Raw genomic sequence first — 21,066 nt, 5'->3', positions numbered from 1 at the left:
CTATTGTACCCACATTAACCACAGGCACATAAGCTGTGCCATGGTGCACGTGGACCAGAGCAGGAGATGCCAACAAACCTGCTAAGAGACCAGAATCTGGAGGCTCAAACAATACTGTACCACTTGAGTACTGGGCAGAGCATGTTACGGCAACCAATTTCATGGTGCCCCCTGGGATGCGACACGCCCGATGTCCACGCACCTTGACTCGACCCCCCTGATCTGAAACTAGCTGGATATCGATGTGATGACAATGCTGTAAGGCCTGGACAACAGAAATAGGGGCCTGTGACACAACAGGTAAATCAAAAAGACTGGTGCCATGCTGACCAAAGAGCTCCCGGTAACAGCGGCTTAGGACGTTCATTCCCAGAACACCAGGAACCTGAGCACCCAAACCACCGGGAGGATCTCTGACCACCAGCACTCCACACCCTAAAACCACACGCCCACAAAGCTGTACATCTAGTTCTAAATAGCCAATATAAGGAATTGAGAGACCATTCGCAGCCCGGAGCTGTAACCAATGGCACGACCTAAGCTGTTCCTGACCCCACGACCCAAAATTCGCCAAGAAACACTTCTCCGTAATGGTGGACACCATAGAACCAGTGTCCACCAGGCAAGGTACCATAACCCCACCCATACACACGTCAAGTTGCGGACACGTTGACATAAAACGAGACATAAAATTGGCATCATTTAGAACACCCGAGCCCGTCTTTTCCCCGACCAAGCTGTGGCCCTGCAGCTCAGCGGGAACTAGTTTTCCGGCGGTTGCCTGGACTGTGACTGCCCACCTCTCGGTACCGCGGAGGCTGCGCGTACTGGTGGAAAGCGAAAAGGTCGCCGTTCCCCATCACAATCCCTAGCAAAGTGACCAGGAAGGAACTGATTGGCTTCGACCACGCGCCCCCCCAGGCATTCCCTCACATTCCCAGCGAATAGCTTCGCCGCGAACATCCAAAAACGTAGCAGTGGGTTGGCGGCGGACCAACTGTTTCAATTCACGTCGAAGCGCACCGTTGCTCACATGCTCAACAAATTGATCTCGCAATAAAATATCCGCATTAGGCATACCATGGGGTGATTGACGTTTTACCTTTTCCAGAAGATTCAACAGGGCTAGGGAGAACTCCAACAAGGTCTCCCCACCCTGTTGTTTTCTGGAAAAAAAAGGATTCTTGAAGAGCTACGTACGAACTCGTGCAACCATACAATTCGCGCAATGCCTTAATAATTTTGTTTGGATCCTCCCTCTCGTCCCTTGGCCGATATCGAATTTCCTCCCTTGCCTCTCCCTCCAAATTATCAAAATGATGAGCCTCCTCCACCCATTCCTCAATCCTAACGCCGAACCTACCGTTAAATTTCGGACACTTACGATCCCGAGGAACAAAAACGAAACGATCTGTTGAAGAGGCAACAGCACCAGTGAGTGGTGGATCTACAACGGGAGACATAGGAGCATTAAATGGGCCAGATTGCACAATTGGCACTTGCTCCTGTTGCAATCTTTCATTATCTGCCCTTAATTGGGCTACCAATTCTCTTAATTCGCGTAGTTCATCGTCCATAATTGCAAACCCCGCAATCACTTACCACTTCTGAGGAAAAATACGAAGCTCAGGATCTATTTACAAAATTGGAAAAAAAAAAAAGAACTGCTGCTGCCCAGCTTCTGCAAAAATACAAAATATACAAAATACAAATACACAAACAATACCCACGTCTTCTGCACTACACAAGAGATCCTGCCGACTACGCCAGAATGTGGCACGAGGGGTGGAGGCCTAGGGGGGAGAGCCGAACGGCTCGTCACACCCAAGCTCAACTTTATATACTTAACCAATTCGACTACGCCACCTGGGAGGGTTACACCCAGGAAATTGAAGTAAACCCCAGAATTTATTAGATCACACAAGTTCGATTCCCTTATCAATGAGTGTAGGCAGGAAACGTGGGCATCGTATAAAAAATACAAAGTTTATTGAAAACTTGAAATTAAAATAGAACGAAAAGAAAATATTCTCAATGGTAAAAACAGTCCGGTAACAATTACACAAATAACAAAAATAAACAATCGGACACAAAATATTAAACAATAAATTTACACAACTTCCAAATAAACAAAGCAAAATAGAATCATTAAATACAGGGCTGGAGTTACCCACCGGAGTGATCAGCACTAATTATCAAAAGCACACTTCCACACACACACACACACACACCCCTCACCGTGAACTCAGAGCACCCACTCATACACGTCAAAAGTGTCGCACGGCAAATGTAGAAATAGCACCACCAAAGACCTTTCACCCGTGGGACCCCAGCTCCTGAATAAATGAAGGAAAAAGCGGATTAAGGTCACAATTCCACCGTAATACGATGGATGGTCACCGAAGCACAATATGATTCACCATATACACCGCTTAAAAGAAAAACAATGAAAAACTTTATTAAAAGTTTGAGGGAAGCAAAACTCAAAAGGAGCGGCTGCGTCGTCCTTAAGCCAGCCCCGATACTTGCACGTTGCTCGACCCCACAGTGGGCCAGACAATACCAGTTAAAACAAAATCACAAAAGCCAAACGGCAGCAGCAGAAATCCCCTTTTAAATAGTTGTAAGCCGAGGTTGTTCACACGGCGCGCAGCGAGGGAAAAGTCGAATCGCAGCAATAATCACCCAGGACGAAAAAGGAGGATCCTATAATACAAACGATGATACAGGATATAAATGATACGAGTAATTGCACAACTACATGCCGTAATTCCCCCTAACAAACCCAAACAACTTACCAAACGCAGATAGATGAGTTCCTGAGAATCAATTCACCGCTCAGGATACGCAGCCTTCAAATAACCTGCTGTTAAACTGAAGTTCAAGGACTGCACATTACTCACGCCACCTGACACGCGTTAAAGCTAAACATTGCTAAACAACTTCCTCATACCTGCAGGGAGAGCAGTAAACAGATCCAAAACAGCATCCAACAGGGACACACACTGAAAAGACAGGCTAAGGATACACAAACGAGCCATTAGTGCAACGAGCAAAGAATAACTAATTAGCCAATGCTACATACTAACAGCACATACCTGAAATCACTATAGCAACCGCAAAAGGGGAGGATACGGGTGTGACGCATGCCAGGCTCAAACCAACCCGCTCAAAATAGTGCCTGCTCGCTACTGATTGGTGGTCAGGAGTGTCAATCACCACCTGTACCTCATTCATTCGGTCACACCTACAAGGGCAAAAATGGACCAGCACCATCTTACCTCAGAGACCTCATCACATCTCGCACTGCACCACGCTGTCTGAGATGCTCCAGCACTGCTCGACTGGTACCACATTCTATAAGATTAAGAGGTAAGTAAACTTCAAGGGTCTTCTCGGTTCTGGCACAGAGGTGGTACACTAGATGTCCGTACAGCGGAGTCCCTAATGATCTTCAAGCGACGGATAAAGACCTACCTCTTCCTGAAACACTTAAATTAGCACTTTCCAAGTTTGCTTTGCAGAATTCAAGAGTTATATTTATATAAAGTTTGTAATCTACCAGTGTAGATTTATTTATTGCTAGAGACTCAAAGCACTTTGTGCGTCGCTCTGGATAAGGGTGTCTGCTAAATGCTGCAAAAGTAAATGTAAATGTAGTTGAGATCCCACACTGCCAAAACACACATTGTGTACTCATTAGCGAAACTAACAAATGACATATTGTATAAAGCAAAGTTGTCTATAAAATAATTCACTAGGGGTGGGCAGATCAATCCTAAAATGAAAAATATCGACATCAATGTAAGAATTGATATCGGATCGAAACTTTAGTTTCAATTTCTCTAATCTATGGTAAAGTGCATTGCTCCTCTTCATTAAAGAATAGACATCTCTCTGAATAAGCCACTCCTTTCAATTGTCCAGTCATACGCACACTTGCTCCTCCCCTGCTCTACTGGGTTTAGTTATCTGTAATCACTTGACGCAGAAAGAGCGAGGAGCGCCGTGTGAAGTTATTTTACTGCAGTAAATGAAAACAGCGCAAACTGTTGTTTGTACGATGTTTGTAGAAAGTCTATTCGCAACTGTTGCAATACCACCAACTTACACAAACATGAAACAACACGAAACAACGCCAAGCTCCAAAACAAACGGAGAGGGGAGAGAGGCATTCAGAGAGGCAATGAATATGCTGGTAGAGTGCGTATAGTGGTGAAATTAATGTTTTAGTTATCTGGGAGCTTCAGCATTAGTGAAGGTAAATTTGAAAAAAATAAAAATAAAAAAATAACTTGTTCTTTAGTAATACATTTGTGCCAATTTTCAGTTCAATCTTCTTCTTTTGGCTTCTCCCATTAGGGTTTGACACAGCGGATCATTCGTCTCTATACCCACCTGTCCTGTACATCTGCCTCTTTCAAAATAACAGCCTGCATGATCCTTCCTAACCACATCCATAAACCTTCTCCTTGGCCTTCCTCTTTTCCTACTTCCTGGTGGCTCCATTTTCAGCATTGTCCTACTGATATACCCTATGTCCCTCCTCTGCACACGTCCAAACTATCTCAATCGTGCCTCCTTCTCCTTGTCTCCAAAACATCCTACATGCGCTGAGGAGAAGAATCATGAGAGAATCATTAGCTCATATCCAATTCATGCTCAGAAAAGAACATCACAGCTCATCATCGTGACCAGGGAGACATATCGCTTTCAAATCACATATCAAAATTAGTTACTATAGAAATTATCTCTGAAAGTATAGTCTTAAATTCTCTTATGTTCAGATAGTCAAGCACTTTGAATAATACTGAGATCCTGAAGATGGTAGATTTGATCATTTTCAACCAAATGTGTCGTAAATACAACAGCTTTCCATATAATCGATCAAAAAAAACAACAAAAAAAAACAATAGAAAATTGCTTTTACTTTTTTTTAATTGCTATTACTTTGCACTGTTGACCCCAGGTACCTGAACTCCAATACCTTCTCCACCTCTTCTCCCTGCAACCTCACCACTCTACATCCCTCCCTCTCATTTATGCACATGTACTCTGTCTTACTCCTACTGAATTTCATTCCCCTCCTTTTCAGTGCATACCGCCACCTCTCCAGGCTTTTCTCAACCTGCTCACTACTCTCACCACATATCACAATATATCCGCAAACATTATAGTCCAGGGAGACTCCTGTCTGACCTCTTCCGTCAACCTGTCCATCACCACTGCAAACAGGAAAGGGCTCAGGGCCAATTCTTGATGCAGTCCAACCTTGAACCAGTCTGTCGTTCCTACTGCACACTTCACTGCTGTCACACTGTCCTCATACATGTCCTGTATGTCCACCACGCTCACATACTTCTCTGGCACACCGGACTTCCTCATACAATACCACAACTCCTCTCTTGGCACCCTGTCGTATGCTTTCTCTAAATCCACAAATACACAATGCAATTCCTTCTGTCCTTCTCTATACTTCTCCATCAACATTCTCAAAGAAAATAAGGCATCTGTGGTGCTCTTCCTCGGCATGAAACCTACTGTTGTTCACAGATGGTCACCTCTTCTCTCAGCCTGGCTTCCACGACTCTTTCCCATAACTTCATGGTGTGACTGATCAACTTAATTCCCCTGCAGTTACTGCAGGTCTGCACATCTCCCTTATGCTTAAAGATCGGTACTCCTTCTTCATTCCTCAGGCATATTCTCAATTTACAGAATCTTGTCAAACAATCTGGTTAAAAACTCCACTGCCATCTCTCCTAAACATCTCCATGCTTCTACCGGTATGTCATCTGGTCCAACCGATTTTCCACTCTTCATCCTCTTAATCGCTGCTCTAACTTCCTCTTAACTAATCCTATCCACTTCCTGCTTCACCAACTCCACATCATCCAACCTTCTCTCTCTCTCATTTTCCTTGTTCATCAGCTGCTCAAAATACTCCCTCCACCTTCTCAACACACTCTCCTCACTAGTCAACACATTTCCATCTCCATCTGTTATTGCTCTTACTTGCAGTACATCCTTCCCAGCTCGGTCTCTCTGCCTGGCCAATTGGTACAAATCCTTTTCTCCTCTAGTGTTCAACCTCTCATACAGCTCCTTGTATGCCTTTTCCTTGGCTTTCGCCACATCCCTCTTCACCTGCTGCCACATATCCTTGTACTCCTGCCTACTTTTCTCATCACCCTGAGGATCCCACTTGTTTTGTTAACCTCTTTCTCCTTATGCTCTCCTGCACTTCCTCATTCCACCACCACGTCTCTTTCTCTTCCTTTCTATTTCTAGATGTCACACCAAGTACTTTTCTAACTGCCTCCCTCATCACTCCTGCAGTAGTTTCCCAATCACCCAGCACCTCTTCACCTCCACTGAGCCCCTGTTTGACCTCTTCCCTGAACCTCACACTACACTCTTCCTCCTTCAGTTTCCACTATCTAATTTGTCTTTCAGTCCTCACTCTCCTCCTCTTCTTCTTCGCCTCCAAAACCATCCTACAGACCACCATCCGATGCTGTCTAGCTACACTGTCCCCCGCCAACACCTTACAGTCTCCAATCTCCTACACAGAACATAATCCACCTGTGTTAACCTTCCTCCACTGAAATACGTCACCCTATGATCCTCCTTCTTCTTAAAATACGTATTCACCACTGCCATTTCCATCCTTTTAGCAAAATTTACCACCATCTGCCCTTCCACATTCCTCTCTTTAAGCCCATACCTACCCATCACCTCCTCATCACCTCTGTTCCCTTCACCTACATGTCAAGTCAAGTCAAGTTTATTTCTATAGCACTTTTCACAACAGACATTGTCGCGAAGCAGCATTACAGAAATAAAAAGTCAAGGTGAATGGTGTGCATTTATCCCTGTGGCAAGGAAAAACTCCCCCAGATGTCACAAGGAAGAAACCCTGAGAGGAACCAGACCCAAAAGGGGAACCTGTCCCCATTTGTGTGACATCAAGAGTTTGATCATAAATATTTCAACAATACAGAACACTGAAGAGAGAGAGAACTAACATGAGTACTGGAGTATAAGATTATAAGTAATGTTCTTTCTACAGTCTTATACAGTCTTTCATAATAATCAACATTAGCATGGACAAATTTGGATGCTTTAGGCAAATGTATGTTTATTAATTGCAGAACCAAACTCAACATAGAGAAAATATTCTTGTAAATGTTTTAATTATGTTGTTTTTGAAATTACGTAAATCACCAGGACACCTAACGGGACTTTTGCCATGTTTCCACACGGAAGGTTAATGAGGTGATACCGGAGAAATGGTACCTCTTAACATGTCCATTGAAGTCTGCCCCAATCACCAATCGTTCATTCCTAGGTACACCATCTACCACTTCATCTAATTCACTCCAGAATCTTTCCTTCTCCTCTATCTCACAGCCGACTTGTGGAGCATAGGCACTGATGACATTTGTCATCACCTCCTTAACTTCCACCTTCACAATCATCATCCTATCAGAAACTCTCTTCACCTCCACTACACTCTTACTGTACTCTTCCTTCAGAATCACCCCTACACCATTTCTCTTTCCATCCACACCATGAAAGAACAGTTTAAACCTCCACCTCCAATGTTCCTGGCCTTACTCCCTTTCCACTTAGTCTCCTGAACACACATCATATCTACCTTCCTGTCGTGGTCGTTGGTAACCCGGGCCTCGACCGATCCGGTATGAATTCTTTAATCGTGATCCGCATGTTTGATTTGGCACGTTTTACGCTGGATGCCCTTCCTAACGCAACCCTCCCTATTTACCCGGGCTTGGGACCGGACTAGAAGTGTACTGGCTTGTGCCTCCCTAGTGGCTGGGTTTCCTGGTTTTACACATAAACATTTAATTACAAGTGACTTGAGAACAAAAATGGAATAAACATTTCGAGTTCATTAAAATGTATTCTAATTCAACAGATGAATGATACATTCGCCTCGTAAATCATGACAAACTACCCTCCACCACAGTAAAGTACAGACCGGCTCAAATGACTTTTAAAGTGAATCATTTGTTCTAAATATCATTCTAAAGTGAATCATTTGTTCTAAATATCAACCCAGCCATTAGGGAGGCACAAGCCAGTGCATTCTTAGTGCCGGTCCCAAGCCCGGGTAAATGGGGAGGGTTGCGTTAGGAAGGGCATCCAGCGTAAAACACGTGCCAAATCAAATATGCGGATCACAAATGAGAATTTCATACCGGATCGGTCGAGGCCCGGGTTAACAACGACCGCCACAGGTATCGTTAGCCGACAGGGTACCGGTGGAAATTGGGCTACTGTTGGCCGAAGGAGGAGAAGGAGAGGAGGAAGGCGTCTACAGAGACGGCAGGGAAAGGAGCAGTGTAGGAGAGTGGAGTTTCGGGTTGGTACTTTAAATGTTGGTACTATGACGGGTAAAGGGAGAGAGGTAGCTGATATGATGGAGAGGAGAAAGGTAGATATGTTGTGTGTTCAGGAGACCAAGTGGAAAGGGAGTAAGGCCAGGAACATTGGAGGTGGGTTTAAACTGTTTTATCATGGTGTGGATGGAAGAGAAATGGTGTAGGGGTGATTCTGAAGGAAGAGTACAGTAAGAGTGTAGTGGAGGTGAAGAGAGTTTCTGATAGGGTGATGATCGTGAAGGTGGAAGTTGAAGGATGATGATAAATGTCATCAGTGCCTATGCTCCACAAGTTGGCTGTGAGATGGAGGAGAAGGAAAGATTCTGGAGTGAATTAGATGAAGTGGTAGATGGTGTACCTAGGAAAGAACGGTTAGTGATTGGGGCGGACTTTAATGGGCATGTGGGTGAAGGAACAGAGGTGATGAGGAGGTGATGGGTAGGTATGGTTTTAAGGAGAGGAATGTGGAAGGGCAGATGGTGGTAGATTTTGCTAAAAGGATGGAAATGGCAGTGGTGAACACTTATTTTAAAAGAAGGAGGATCATAGGGTGGCGTATAAGAGTGGAGGAAGGTGCACACAGGTGGACTATGTGCTATGCAGGAGATGCAACCTGAAGGAGATTGGCGACTGTAAGGTGTTGGCAGGGGACAGTGTAGCTAGACAGCATAGGATGGTGGTCTGTAGGATGGTTTTGGAGGCGAGGATGAAGAGGAGGAGAGTGAGGACTGAAAGAAGAATAAGATGGTGGAAACTGAAGGAGGAAGAGTGTAGTGTGAGGTTCAGGGAAGAGGTCAGAGAGAGGCTCAGTGGTGTTAAGGAGGTGTTGGATGATTGGGCAACTACTGCAGGAGTGATGAGGGAGGCAGCTAGAAAAGTACTTGGTGTGACATCTGGAAATAGAAAGGAAGACAAGGAGACGTGGTGGTGGAATGAGGAAGTGCAGGAGAGCATAAGGAGAAAGAGGTTGGCAAAACAGAAGTGGGATAGACAGAGTGATGAGAAAAGTAGGCAGGAGTACAAGGAGATGCGGCAGCAGGTTAAGAGGATGTGGCGAAAGCCAAGGAAAAGGCATATGAGGAGCTGTATGAGAGGTTGGACACTAAGGAAGGAGAAAAGGATTTGTACCGATTGGCCAGGCAGAGGGACCGAGCTGGAAAGGATGTACTGCAAGTTAGAGCAGTAAAGGATGGAGAGGAAATGTGTTGACTAGTGAGGAGAGTGTGTTGAGAAGGTGGAGGGAGTATTTTGAGCAGCTGATGAATGAGGAAAATCAGAGAGAGAAGGTTGGATGATGTGGAGATGGTGAAGCAGGATGTAGATAAGATTAGTAAGGAGGAAGTGAGAGCAGCGATTAAGAGGATGAAGAGTGGAAAGTCGGTTGGACCAGATGACATACCGGTGGAAGCGTGGAGATGTTTAGGAGAGATGGCAGTGGGGTTTTGACCAGATTGTTTAACAGGATTTTGGAAGGTGAGAAGATGCCTGAGGAATGGAGAAAGAGTGTGCTGGTACCGATCTTTAAGCATAAAGGAGATGTGCAGACCTGCAGTAACTACAGGGGTATTAAGTTGATCAGTCACACCATGAAGTTATGGGAAAGAGTAGTGGAAGCCAGGCTGAGAGAAGAGGTGACCATCTGTGAGCAACAGTATGGTTTCATGCCGAGGAAGAGCACCACAGATGCCATATTTGCTTTGAGAATGTTGATGGAGAAGTATAGAGAAGGACAGAAGGAATTGCATTGTGTATTTGTGGATTTAGAGAAGGCGACGACAGGGTGCCAAGAGAGGAGTTGTGGTACTGTATGAGGAAGTCAGGTGTGTCGGAGAAGTATGTAAGGGTGGTGCAGGACATGTATGAGGACAGTGTGACGGCAGTGAAGTGTGCAGTAGGTACGACAGACTGGTTTAGAGTGAAGGTTGGACTGCATCAAGGATCGGCCCTGAGCCCTTTCCTGTTTGCAGTGGTGATGGACAGGTTGACGGACGAGGTCAGACAGGAGTCTCCCTGGACTATGATGTTTGCGGATGATATTGTGATTTGTTGTGAGTAGGGAGCAGGTTGAGAAGAGCCTGGAGAGGTGGAGATATGCACTGGAGAGAAGGGGAATGAAACTCAGTAGGAGTAAGACAGAGTACATGTGTGTGAATGAGAGGGAGGGCAGTGGAGTGGTGCGGTTGCAGGAGAAGAGCTTCAGAAGGTGGAGGAATTCAGGTACCTGGGTTCAACAGTGCAAAGTAATGGAGAGTGTGTTAGAAGTGAAGAAAAGAGTGCAGGCAGGGTGGAGTGGGTGGAGAAGAGTGACAGGAGTGATTTGTGATAGTAGGGTATCTGCAAAATTGAAAGGGAAAGTTTATAGGACTGTGGTGAGACCTGCGATGTTGTATGGTTTAGAGACAGTGGCATTGAGTAAAAGACAGGAGGTGGAGCTGGAGGTAGCAGAGCTAAAGATGTTGAGGTTTTCGTTGGGAGTGACGAGGATGGATAAGATTAGAAATGAGTTTATTAGAGGACAGCGCATGTAGGATGTTTTGGTGACAAGGTGAGGGAGGCGAGATTGAGATGGTTTGGTCATGTGCAGAGGAGGGACATAAATTATATTGGTAGAAGAATGCTGAGGATGGAGCCACCAGGTAGGAGGAAAGAGGAAGGCCAAAAGGAGGTTCATGGATGTGGTGAGGAAGACATGCAGGTAGTTGGTGTAAAAGAGGCAGATGTAGAGGACAGGGTGGTGTGGAGACGGATGATCCGCTGTGGCGACCCCTAATGGGAGCAGCCGAAAGAAGAAGATTTGTTCTAAATATCCCCCTGAGATTTATTTGGCATCATAACAACAAATGCAAAATAATGAGTAGAAATTCGTAAATGGAAAAGTCGATTCAAAATTTTAAAACAAAACAAAATCATTTATAACTGCATATGTGTTTAATAATGAACAGTATATAAAATTCTTCTTTTTGTACAAGCATTTCACTAATCACTCTGATCATGTACTCTTCCTCTCAAACCTCGAAAGAAGTAGAGAACGTTCATCAATGATAAAAGCCCATGAGAGAATCATTAGCTCATATCCGATTCACGCTCAGAAGAGAACATCACAGCTCATCATCGTGATTAGGGAGACGTATCGCTTTCAAATCACATTTCCGAGTTAGTTACTATAGAAATGATCCCTGAAAGTATAGTCTTAACTCATCCTCAATTCAGACAATCAAGCACTTTAAATTATACACAGATCCTGAAGATGGTAGATCTCAGCTTACATGTGTATTGTATATAAAAATGAAGACCTTTTCACAAGCCCCCTCCTCAAAACAAAAGTAACATGATTTTTTCGGATTATAAGTATAAAATCGCGTTTAATTCGTAAACATAACAATTCCCCAAGAAGCTTTGCGAAACGATTTGCGATTAGGACCTGACATCCAGCGTTCATTGGTTCATCCAGACTCACGTGGTGCAGCTCTTTAAAAAATGTTTTTTCGGCTAATAGCGGTGCAGCAGATCCATTGTTAACTTTAAATCAGTATTATACACTGTCAAGTTGTTAACAAAAGTAAGGAATTGTTTTCTTTGAATAAAAAAACTAATGGTATGCGAACACACGGACGGAATTTAAACAGAAGTGCATCCGTTATCACTTCCGGGTTGCTGAAATCTCGAGTTATAGCAACACTGACTAATATCTAAAATAACAAATTAGAGGTAAGACTTATATATTAATAAATGGCGTTTATAAAACTTAATATAGCGGAATTGCTGATTCCAGTGAATTGTAACTGATGCTGCAGCTCAAATGGGAATAACTCTAGTGCAAATAATAATTTTACATTTGTTAAAGAAAAATACCCAGAGGCCACGAATAAACAATAAACAAACCCCTTAAATTTCCTGTAAATGAATAATATTGTATTATATACTTTTATGTTAAAAGTATTGATTAGGTGTAGGATAGAAACAGGTGTATTTAATACGTTTATGTAACAAACAAAAATGCATAATAATAATAATAATAATAATAATAATAATAATCGCTTTTACTGTGCATTGTTATTAATGTATGCTTATATAATGTATATTATATAATGTATCATTAATATGTTTGCATTTAATTATTATTATCATTTTTATTTGCTGCTGTAACAGAGAAATTTTCCCACTGTGGGAAGAATAAAGGTATATCTTATCTTATCTTATCTTATCTTATCACGACAAACGTGTGCATTTAAATTACAAATACATAAGAAAGACAAAAGGTTGACAAAAGGCTTAGTAATGAGTATATCAAGTTAAAGACTTAAAATGTGACTTAAATTTGCTTAATTTAATTATAAGCTATATATAGATAATTGAGCAGATAACACATTGTAGACAATGACCTATAGTTTGAAATACAGCGTGTCTGTGCCTCACACAGGTCCATCTCTTTTGCCAAATTAGTCTTTCTGTTTTTATCGACTGTGTGTTACTGAATCGGATCATTAGCCTAAAAGACTAGTTAATGCAACTTGGATTTGGCTTCTCTTATCATAGTTTTAGAATACAAGAGCAGTTTCACAATTATTTGTAAAGTAAAATAGTTTTAATTTGGGGTGAGCTTGTGATAAACCATTTGGAATAATTGATTTGTGTTTGTGACACAATGACAGTGAAACTGTAATGGTTCATGTTAAATCTCATGGGCACAATCAAGGACTAATACACACTGGCATCTTGTAGGTCACATGTTGGTGTCTATCAACGTGTGACACCAATGGAGACAATCAGGCTCCATTAAGCACACAGAGTCCAATAAGTTTCTACAATGGATTTTAGTTTGATAATAATGATTTTATGATGTACAAAAAAACACTGCAATGTAAAGCATTTGTTTATGGTTTTAGTTCTCAGCACCCAAAAGTTTAGAACGCTAAGCCATTAGACTTTAACCGCGTCCACTTGTTGATCCGCGGTGGATTCAATTAAATGACAACCTTGATTATAAACAGAAAAGCTTGTAACAAACAAATTAAATTCATAATACATTGTATATAACAGGATGTACACATATGTCTGTTTATCACAGTCTGTAATGGGCTACTTGCATGAATTACTGTAGCATTGAGTTCTTCTGTAGCATTGTTTACATTGGCTCAACTGCTTTTTTTCCCCATTATAATTCTATCAAACAGTTTAGAATGTATTTTGTTACCACTGCCATCCCCCTCTTATCAACATAAATTACTAAAATAAAAACTACAACTACTGCTGTAGTAAACCTTTTAAATAAACTTGGCTGATGTGTTTCTTATGATTCAAACTACCAATCTTATTTTGATAGATTTTTAATCACAGAATTTTAAGAACCCAATTCTTGTTTGCATGACATCTATTTGGAAAAAAAGAATGTGTAACTGATTCTAAAATTAGGCCTAAATGTTACTACAGTTTTACTGTATATCTTTATGGTATACTCTTTCTTTATTTCATACAGTTTAAATAACTTGTGTACCTTTAATCCAAATATGAGTTAACTGACCCAAACCTTTATCTTAAAATACAGATAGGAATAGTTTCTGTCAAAATTTCTAGACATGACGGTAATTATGGATAAATTCAAGAAGGCCATATTTCAGCATAAAGAGAAAAAAGCTTTTTTTTTTTTTTTTATGTATTCACATGGAAAATACAAATACCATGAAATTATTAACTGAAATGTGCATTTAGATAAATAATATCAATTCAAAATAATTAGAAAACACTGTACAATACACCCTGATGAGAAGCTGCAGTTTTGAGAGGAAACTAATTGCATTTAAATTATGTAATTTGTTCATTCTATCACATAAATAAATAAATAAATAAATAAAATGGGCTACATGGCCAGCCTAAAGATACATTAGATTACTGTTGATGGTACCTCTTCTCTGAAGAATCCTTTAAGGTGAATTTGAAACTTCCACAAACTCAATTGCATTTAAATCTTAATCAGTAAGCAGGAAAAAAAAAAAAACATTTTAAACAAAAGTCACATAAAGCAACCGTACACAGAAAATAATTTAAAATCAGATCGGCTGTACATATTTATTTATGTAATGGTGCTTTTTAACAATGTCTATTGTTAAAAGTGCAGTACTAATAAATTTGACCTGAATAATTAAAAAGATGTTTAAGCTAGGAATAAAATAAACAGAAGGATGTCATGCTTAGTGGCAAAATTAGTGTTCACAGAACAACAATAGTCACCGCTGTGCTAATATAATAATCTGGTCATTGCTTTAACACTTGGTCAGTGCTGAGCATTATTTCATATTTTAAAATCACATTTGAACCACCAGATCAGTGCAAAATCATTCCTCAATTCTTTCTCTAAAGCATGAGAAATTTCACAATATCCATATGTTGTGCTGGTATATGGGTTATTAGTCATCAGTTATTGGTCATCATTGGATTCAGCTTCAGAAGACACAATGTATCCCTTTCCTGTGGGAACTCCAGCTCTGAGGGCTTTGCTCCAGCTTCCAGTATCACCATAAGTCAGCAGGATTTCAAATACTATAAAACACAAAAAATCTTTACCAATGAAAAGACATTCATAAATGATTACTTATAGATCTACAACTCTATAGTTCTAATACATTATTACTCTAATCACCTCATACAGCTTACTTCAGTTCTCACAGCTGAAACATTTAAAGATGATATCCATGACAGATAAACACAGTGCTTATATAAAGAAATTCTCTTTTAATTATATTCTATATTTCTTTATTTTCTATGCAGGCTGTATTGCACTGACTGTAATTCAGTGTCTAATCATTCCTATATCTTACAGTATGGACTTAAAAAATAAGAGTGATGTATAGTGTGTTATATATAGTGTTGTAACTGTTAGCAAGGGCATCTAATCCATGTAATGTAGCACATTAATAGAGGTGTACAAGCATGTTGACTGTTTTCAGAAATTAATACTGCCATTAATGACATTATACTAAATAAGAACATCTTAAATTCGAACTAAATACTAAACATGCTCTCAATGTAAAGTTACCAATTAAGCAGGTTTTATTTTTTACATTTTTATTATTAATCATCATCAAGTAATAAATGCATCTATCTGATTCCAAACAAGACAAGCCTGGACACCATGTCTTTAAAAAACAATTATAATATTTAGCTTTAGAGAAAGCAGAGGGAGAGAGAAGATGGAGCTCACCTTGGTTAATGGCTAAAATCTTTGAGTGAAAATTCTTGATGTTTGGTCTTTTCATCATGTACTCATCAATGGGAAGTCTTGCCATCTGTACGCCAAGCTCTTTTGCCCTGGTGTAGGTCCGTTTCTGTTAAAAACCCAACATACAGTAAAAATTATTTGCTACATTAAGTATTTGTTTTTCAATCAAATAATCCCAGGGTCAGACGTCTAGAACTTTTTTAAATCTTTGTAGTAAACCGCAAGTACTTCATTTACTTTGTATTTTTTTTTAAAGGTAATGTATGGTCAAAATCTTCCAATCATTATAGCACATAAAAGACACATCAAACCCAACAGCGGTTAGTTTAACATATTACCTGTTATTTTTATCCCTTTATAGAGAATGAAATATTGAATTAACGAAGCAGACACAAAATGTATATAAAAATTGTCAAATACTGAATGGTGATTCAGTGTTCTTTCAGCTAAACTGTCAATTTGCACTGTAATTCTGTTCAGAGTAACTGATTAACTTTGCCTTAAAGGAATTAAATGCATCCGACTTGCCATCACTGAACAAAGTGTGAGCCCACTGAGTGTACTGAATAGCAATACACCACCAACCTTTTGAATGCTCTCATCAACCAGGCCTCCGAGAATGTAGACTTTGTTTCCATTCACTTCCTCTAGGGCTGAAATGTGAAATTAAATTAGCAAACTGCTCAGCTGTTGTTTCAGGCAAACACAGGTAGCAAATCACTAATTAAATTAAATTAAATGAAAATCACAAACCTTCACTAGCATCTGGAGTTAAATAAATTACTTCATGACTGGGAAAGAGGTCAATCCAACTTTCTTCAGTGATATCCATCTGCTCAATTTAAAGTGTTAATTATTAAAATGTTATCAGTTACACTACTGACAGACTACAGAATATGGACAACAAAAGCACATTTCAGTCACAAGAACTCATTTTAATGCATTCAAATGTTCAAATGTTTAACAGCCAGTTTGCATTTAATAGAAATCTTTTATTATATACATTTTTAACAGTGGTGGGCCATCAGGGCCAGCGAAGACTTTTTTGCTTGCCTAAACACCATCAAAATCACTGACCTACATTTACAACCTAAATTCTAATATTTGTTTCATGAAATTTTATTAATTTATTCCCAACAGTTTATTCTCTTCATTTCATAGCATTTCCCTTGGCTGCATTGCTTCCAGTACGTGTATGTGGATGTCAGATTTCAGCCTTTATGTGCTGCCATGCCAATCTAATCTGCCCAGGGCCTTCAAAGTCTGTACTGCTGGCTGCTTTTTACCTTTACCTTATTAAAAATAAGTCTTTTTTTTTTTTAACCAATCAGATTTCAAATTCGTCTCAGAATACGGTCAGCATTTTTCTGTCCTGTGATTGGTTGGTGAGAGGGAAACTGTTACAGCCAAGTTCGACTGGCAAAACATGTCTGTAGCTCTGCACACAATAATATATCTGAGTTAGACTTTTTTATGCCTACGGAGGAGGAGAAATTGTTTGATCTCAGACATACTTAAAAATAAATTTTCAAGAAAAGCTAGACATCGTGAGGAGGTCGGCCAACCCTGAAGCTAGCTAGCTAGTCTCAGCCCGGGAAAGGGTTTGTTCTCCACTTCCAGACTGAGCCGTATACGAGCCTTACCACTGGATTACAGCCTCTGAGAAACGGTTCAAATTATGAATCTGCATCTCTAAAGAATAGGTTGTATTTTATTTACATTTTTAAGTTTTTGTCATGATATTAGACAAATATTGTTTCTGAACTGCTCCAGATGATGTAGGTGACACAATTGTGGTTGTAGTGTAGAGGTTTGGAGCTTGCTTTAGTAAAATGGTATTCACCCTCCATATGTGAAGTGCCCCTCTCTCTGTAGTGTCACGTTATATTGCGTTTCTGTACAGTATTAACGTTTTCTATAATTGAGACATGATAGTGTTTGTATTAAGAGGTGGATTATGTCGGGTAAGTCCCCACTGAAGGCCCAGGTACCAAATGCATGGCCCGCCACTGTTTTTTAAGTCATGTCAATTCTACAGATCAATGAAATACCCACAGAAAAAGTTATCCAACTCTAGTTACAGTGTTTACTGAAATGATCTGTGGCCTGTTAAAAATAAATGTTTTCATTTCGGTAATGCAGAAGGCAACAATTACTAACCAAGTAGTTCAGAAAGCCTTCATTCATTCTGATGCACTCTTTATAAAGCAGACTGTCTTCTTTCATGTCTGTGAGAAAGAGGTGAAACGGCTGCACTGCTTTCTTATTTGACCCATACAAACGTCTGATTTGACCGGCGAGACGACTGATTTCCTTGGAGCAAAAAAGAAGCGGTCAAGTAAATAAAATAAAAAAATGAAGCAAGCATATCAAGCATCATTCACAGACACATTAAGCATCATCACATCATTCTTTCTAATTTAGTTAGCAAAATTAAATCCTGTGTAATAAATATGTGCCATCTAAATTTTAAAGACTGCACTGCACTACACATTAAGTATTAATTCTATACATTTACCAATATAAATAATCCCACACAATATATATTCTCTGCTCTGATGAAAAGTCATCATACTTACAACAGACAACATGTGCTAACATTGATTACTAGACATAAGTCCAGTAATCTTATCCCCAAAGAGTATCTAACAACTTCTTGTTAACAGCTTAAGTTCATATAAGTGTATATATTCTCTGTTATAAAGCAAATATTCAAAGTTAACCCAGAATGTCTCTTACTTTGTGTGACATGCAGTCGCTCATGCTCAGATCCACACAAAGCCTTGGTCCAGCTGCTCTCGCCTCCTCCAGACGCTCTCTTGTGATAGCCTTCATCACACGTTTACTGAGCTGAGACTCAACACCTACTGGAGACCCAGAGCAAAACTGCCTCATTAAAAAATACGTTCAGCACTTGTAAGAGGAAAACAAGTAACCTGACGGTAATGTAGAAGAAATGAAACAAGTAACAATTTTAAAGTATATGAATGAAAAGAAGTTTGAACATTGCTAAAATGACTAGATGCTGTATAAAAATCACAGCAAACTGACTACAATGCATTCTTTATTAAACATTGTTAAAATTAAAGTAATATTTAAACTTATCTCATTTTCAGATCAACAGTGCAACATATTTTTAAATTAATAGTGATAAATGCTACATGAATTAATCATGACATTTAATAGATTGCAAATATGGATTTGAACTCTCGACCATCCATGCTCTCAAAAAGGGAGTAAGCACCTTTATCTTGCCGATTCTGCTTCCTTCTCTGTTTTTCCTCTTTCCTCTTGTTCTTTTTTGCCTCCAGTCTCCTCTCCCAGTTCCGCTGTTTCCGCATCACATTTTTCTGTAGAATCAAAATATGCAAAGAACTGAAACACAGCTCTAATCAGGCAAGAATGTCTAAAATGGGTGATTTTACAAAAAAGTAAAAATCCTGATTATTCCCTCTTCGTACTTAGCGCCTACTTACACAAAGATAACATTGTGGCTTTGTCTTATCAGGACAACCAAAGTGTTTCAACAACATATTAATTAGAATAAGAAATTAGAACACTGTTGTTTCACTACAGTTTCACTTTTATTGCAACAGGTTCATCTGTAAATGCGGTCATTGCTTAGAACAGAAAGCAAAACCAGAAGTAATCTCTAAGGACTGCACAAATTATATCTATATCCATCTCTTGATGTTCCAGGTGAGTGTTTCTGTGGGTGGTTTGTTTATAGCTCATAGAAAGTGGCAAGCAAATACCGCAAAGAGCCACATCATACACATGGGCACACATGAACATCACCCATCCCTTCCTCTCTCTCTCTCTCTCTCTCTCTCTCTCTCTCACACACACACACACACACACACACACACACACACACACACACACCTCTGCTCAGCCAGATTTATTGTAAATGTCACACACCAACATAATGACAGAAATTGACTCCTACAGTACTAAGACCACAGGACAGTCATTTTCAACAATGAACATTGTGTGCACTGTCTCACACACACAAACTCTCAGTTCAACCAAGTCCACAAACAAAAATATAATAATTTACAACATCGTTTTTCTTTTACTATGCATGTTGCTTAGTGGGACTTCAATAGCCGTGTTAATGTCCCATATTCTGTGTTCAACAGTGTGGTGGGACAGGTGGACGTCTGATACCATGCGGTTTAGTTTGTTGTTTTCAGAAGACAAGATTTCAACAACGTCACAGAGGCATTTTTTTATGAACTCCCCCTCATTGTATGGCTTTTAGCTTGTGTAATGTTTCAAACCAGTTAAAACTGTATCTGCTTTTCTGCCTGACTTTTCAAAGTGACCAACTTGTGCTTCAGTTCAGTCCCTTTTGGAAATTCCTGGTTGATGTTAGCATGGAGTGAGCTGAAGTGGCGCTGAAGATTTGAAATGCGCTAATGACGCCTGACATAAGGCAGAATGACTTGTCATTACGTTCAACAAAAAATATAAACTCTCTGTTAAAACCGTCCTGTGTTCATCTTCATATTTTCGTTTTGCTGTGAATTTTTTCCTGCCATTTTGAGAGCGAACTTGACACAAATTGTTTACTTTAAGTAAGTAAATAATTTGCATATCGAAGTTTGTGTTTTTTTTTTTATATGCGTGTTCGCTTCGCTTGAGTTCATTACGGTATTTACGTCAAATGCGCATGTGCGTGAGATGAAAATACCGCAAAGATTTCCAGTAGGGGCAAGATCATTTAAGTCTTAAAAAATACCGTATTTACCTCAAGCGAAGCGAACACGCACATTAAAAAAAACACAAACTTCGATATGAACCTAAGAGCCGCATGAAACCAGGCAAAGAGCCGAGAGATGGCCAAGCAGATGATGTATACCTTTATGCCTTTATGTATTGCCACTGGGACAACCACAAAAATGGGAATGCTGTAAACCTGTAGGAAAATATACTGAGGCAATACAAACATTAATGTAACAGAACAACATACCGAACATAAGGTTTCCTCTCTGTTTGACGAGCCAGAGATCAGATCCACATCAATACTGAGAAACTTAATCATGTCCGACACAGATTCATCATGTACACCCCGGTCTCCAAAGCTCGGATTTTGTTTCTCAACAATTCCCACAGATTCGTTCATTTTTATAGATAATCTGTATGAGGCAGATAATCACAACACGTTATTCAACATTCTCATGTATCTCTCTCTTCTATACATACTGGTACACAACTGAAAAGCCCTCAAAGTGTAAAAAAAAAAAAAAACTACCAAGCAAGACGACTAGGTTCAAATAACAAACAGTATCTTTCCATCACACACGTGATACCATTGTATCACGCTTTGTCGCACGTTGATGTCGTAATGACAGGCGGTGGGAGGCGGGGCGCACTTTTAATTGTGGATTTGTGCAAACTTTCTTTGTCTGTCTGACGTCATAATGCAGCAACGTCATA

At 40.1% G+C, this 21,066-nt stretch overlaps 1 protein-coding gene and 2 non-coding genes across 5 annotated transcripts; all 3 read right to left on the bottom strand.

Annotated features, from left to right (window-relative positions):
• Positions 1 to 4,563: 4,563 nt before the first annotated feature.
• Positions 4,564 to 4,769, bottom strand: LOC124388161. The gene has a single exon (XR_006926346.1). It is a non-coding gene; the product is annotated as a small nucleolar RNA U3 (small nucleolar RNA).
• Positions 4,770 to 11,387: 6,618 nt separating this feature from the next.
• On the bottom strand, positions 11,388 to 11,600 carry LOC124388200. The gene has a single exon (XR_006926380.1). It is a non-coding gene; the product is annotated as a small nucleolar RNA U3 (small nucleolar RNA).
• A 1,026-nt stretch (positions 11,601 to 12,626) lies between these two features.
• On the bottom strand, positions 12,627 to 21,019 carry trmt10b (tRNA methyltransferase 10B). Of its 3 annotated transcripts, XM_046852843.1 has the most exons (9): positions 20,882 to 21,019; positions 20,600 to 20,765; positions 18,869 to 18,974; positions 18,364 to 18,491; positions 17,785 to 17,937; positions 16,378 to 16,456; positions 16,210 to 16,277; positions 15,607 to 15,730; positions 12,627 to 14,945 (listed from the first exon to the last, which is right to left on the bottom strand). In XM_046852843.1, the coding sequence occupies exons 2-9, from the start codon at positions 20,750 to 20,752 to the stop codon at positions 14,824 to 14,826; spliced, it is 933 nt and encodes a 310-aa protein (XP_046708799.1). In that variant the 5' UTR covers positions 20,753 to 20,765; positions 20,882 to 21,019; the 3' UTR covers positions 12,627 to 14,823. The 3 variants fall into 3 exon arrangements, with proteins under 3 accessions (XP_046708799.1, XP_046708798.1, XP_046708800.1); XM_046852842.1 differs by lacking the exon at positions 20,882 to 21,019 and having other exon boundaries at positions 20,600 to 20,875; XM_046852844.1 differs by lacking the exon at positions 20,882 to 21,019 and having other exon boundaries at positions 18,364 to 18,488; positions 20,600 to 20,875.
• Between the last annotated feature and the right edge of the window lie 47 nt (positions 21,020 to 21,066).

Source organism: Silurus meridionalis, chromosome 6 (assembly GCF_014805685.1).
Source record: "Silurus meridionalis isolate SWU-2019-XX chromosome 6, ASM1480568v1, whole genome shotgun sequence".
Lineage (NCBI taxonomy): Eukaryota > Metazoa > Chordata > Actinopteri > Siluriformes > Siluridae > Silurus > Silurus meridionalis.
Note: the sequence above shows the minus strand (reverse complement) of the source record. Positions and strands in the feature narration are given on the sequence as shown.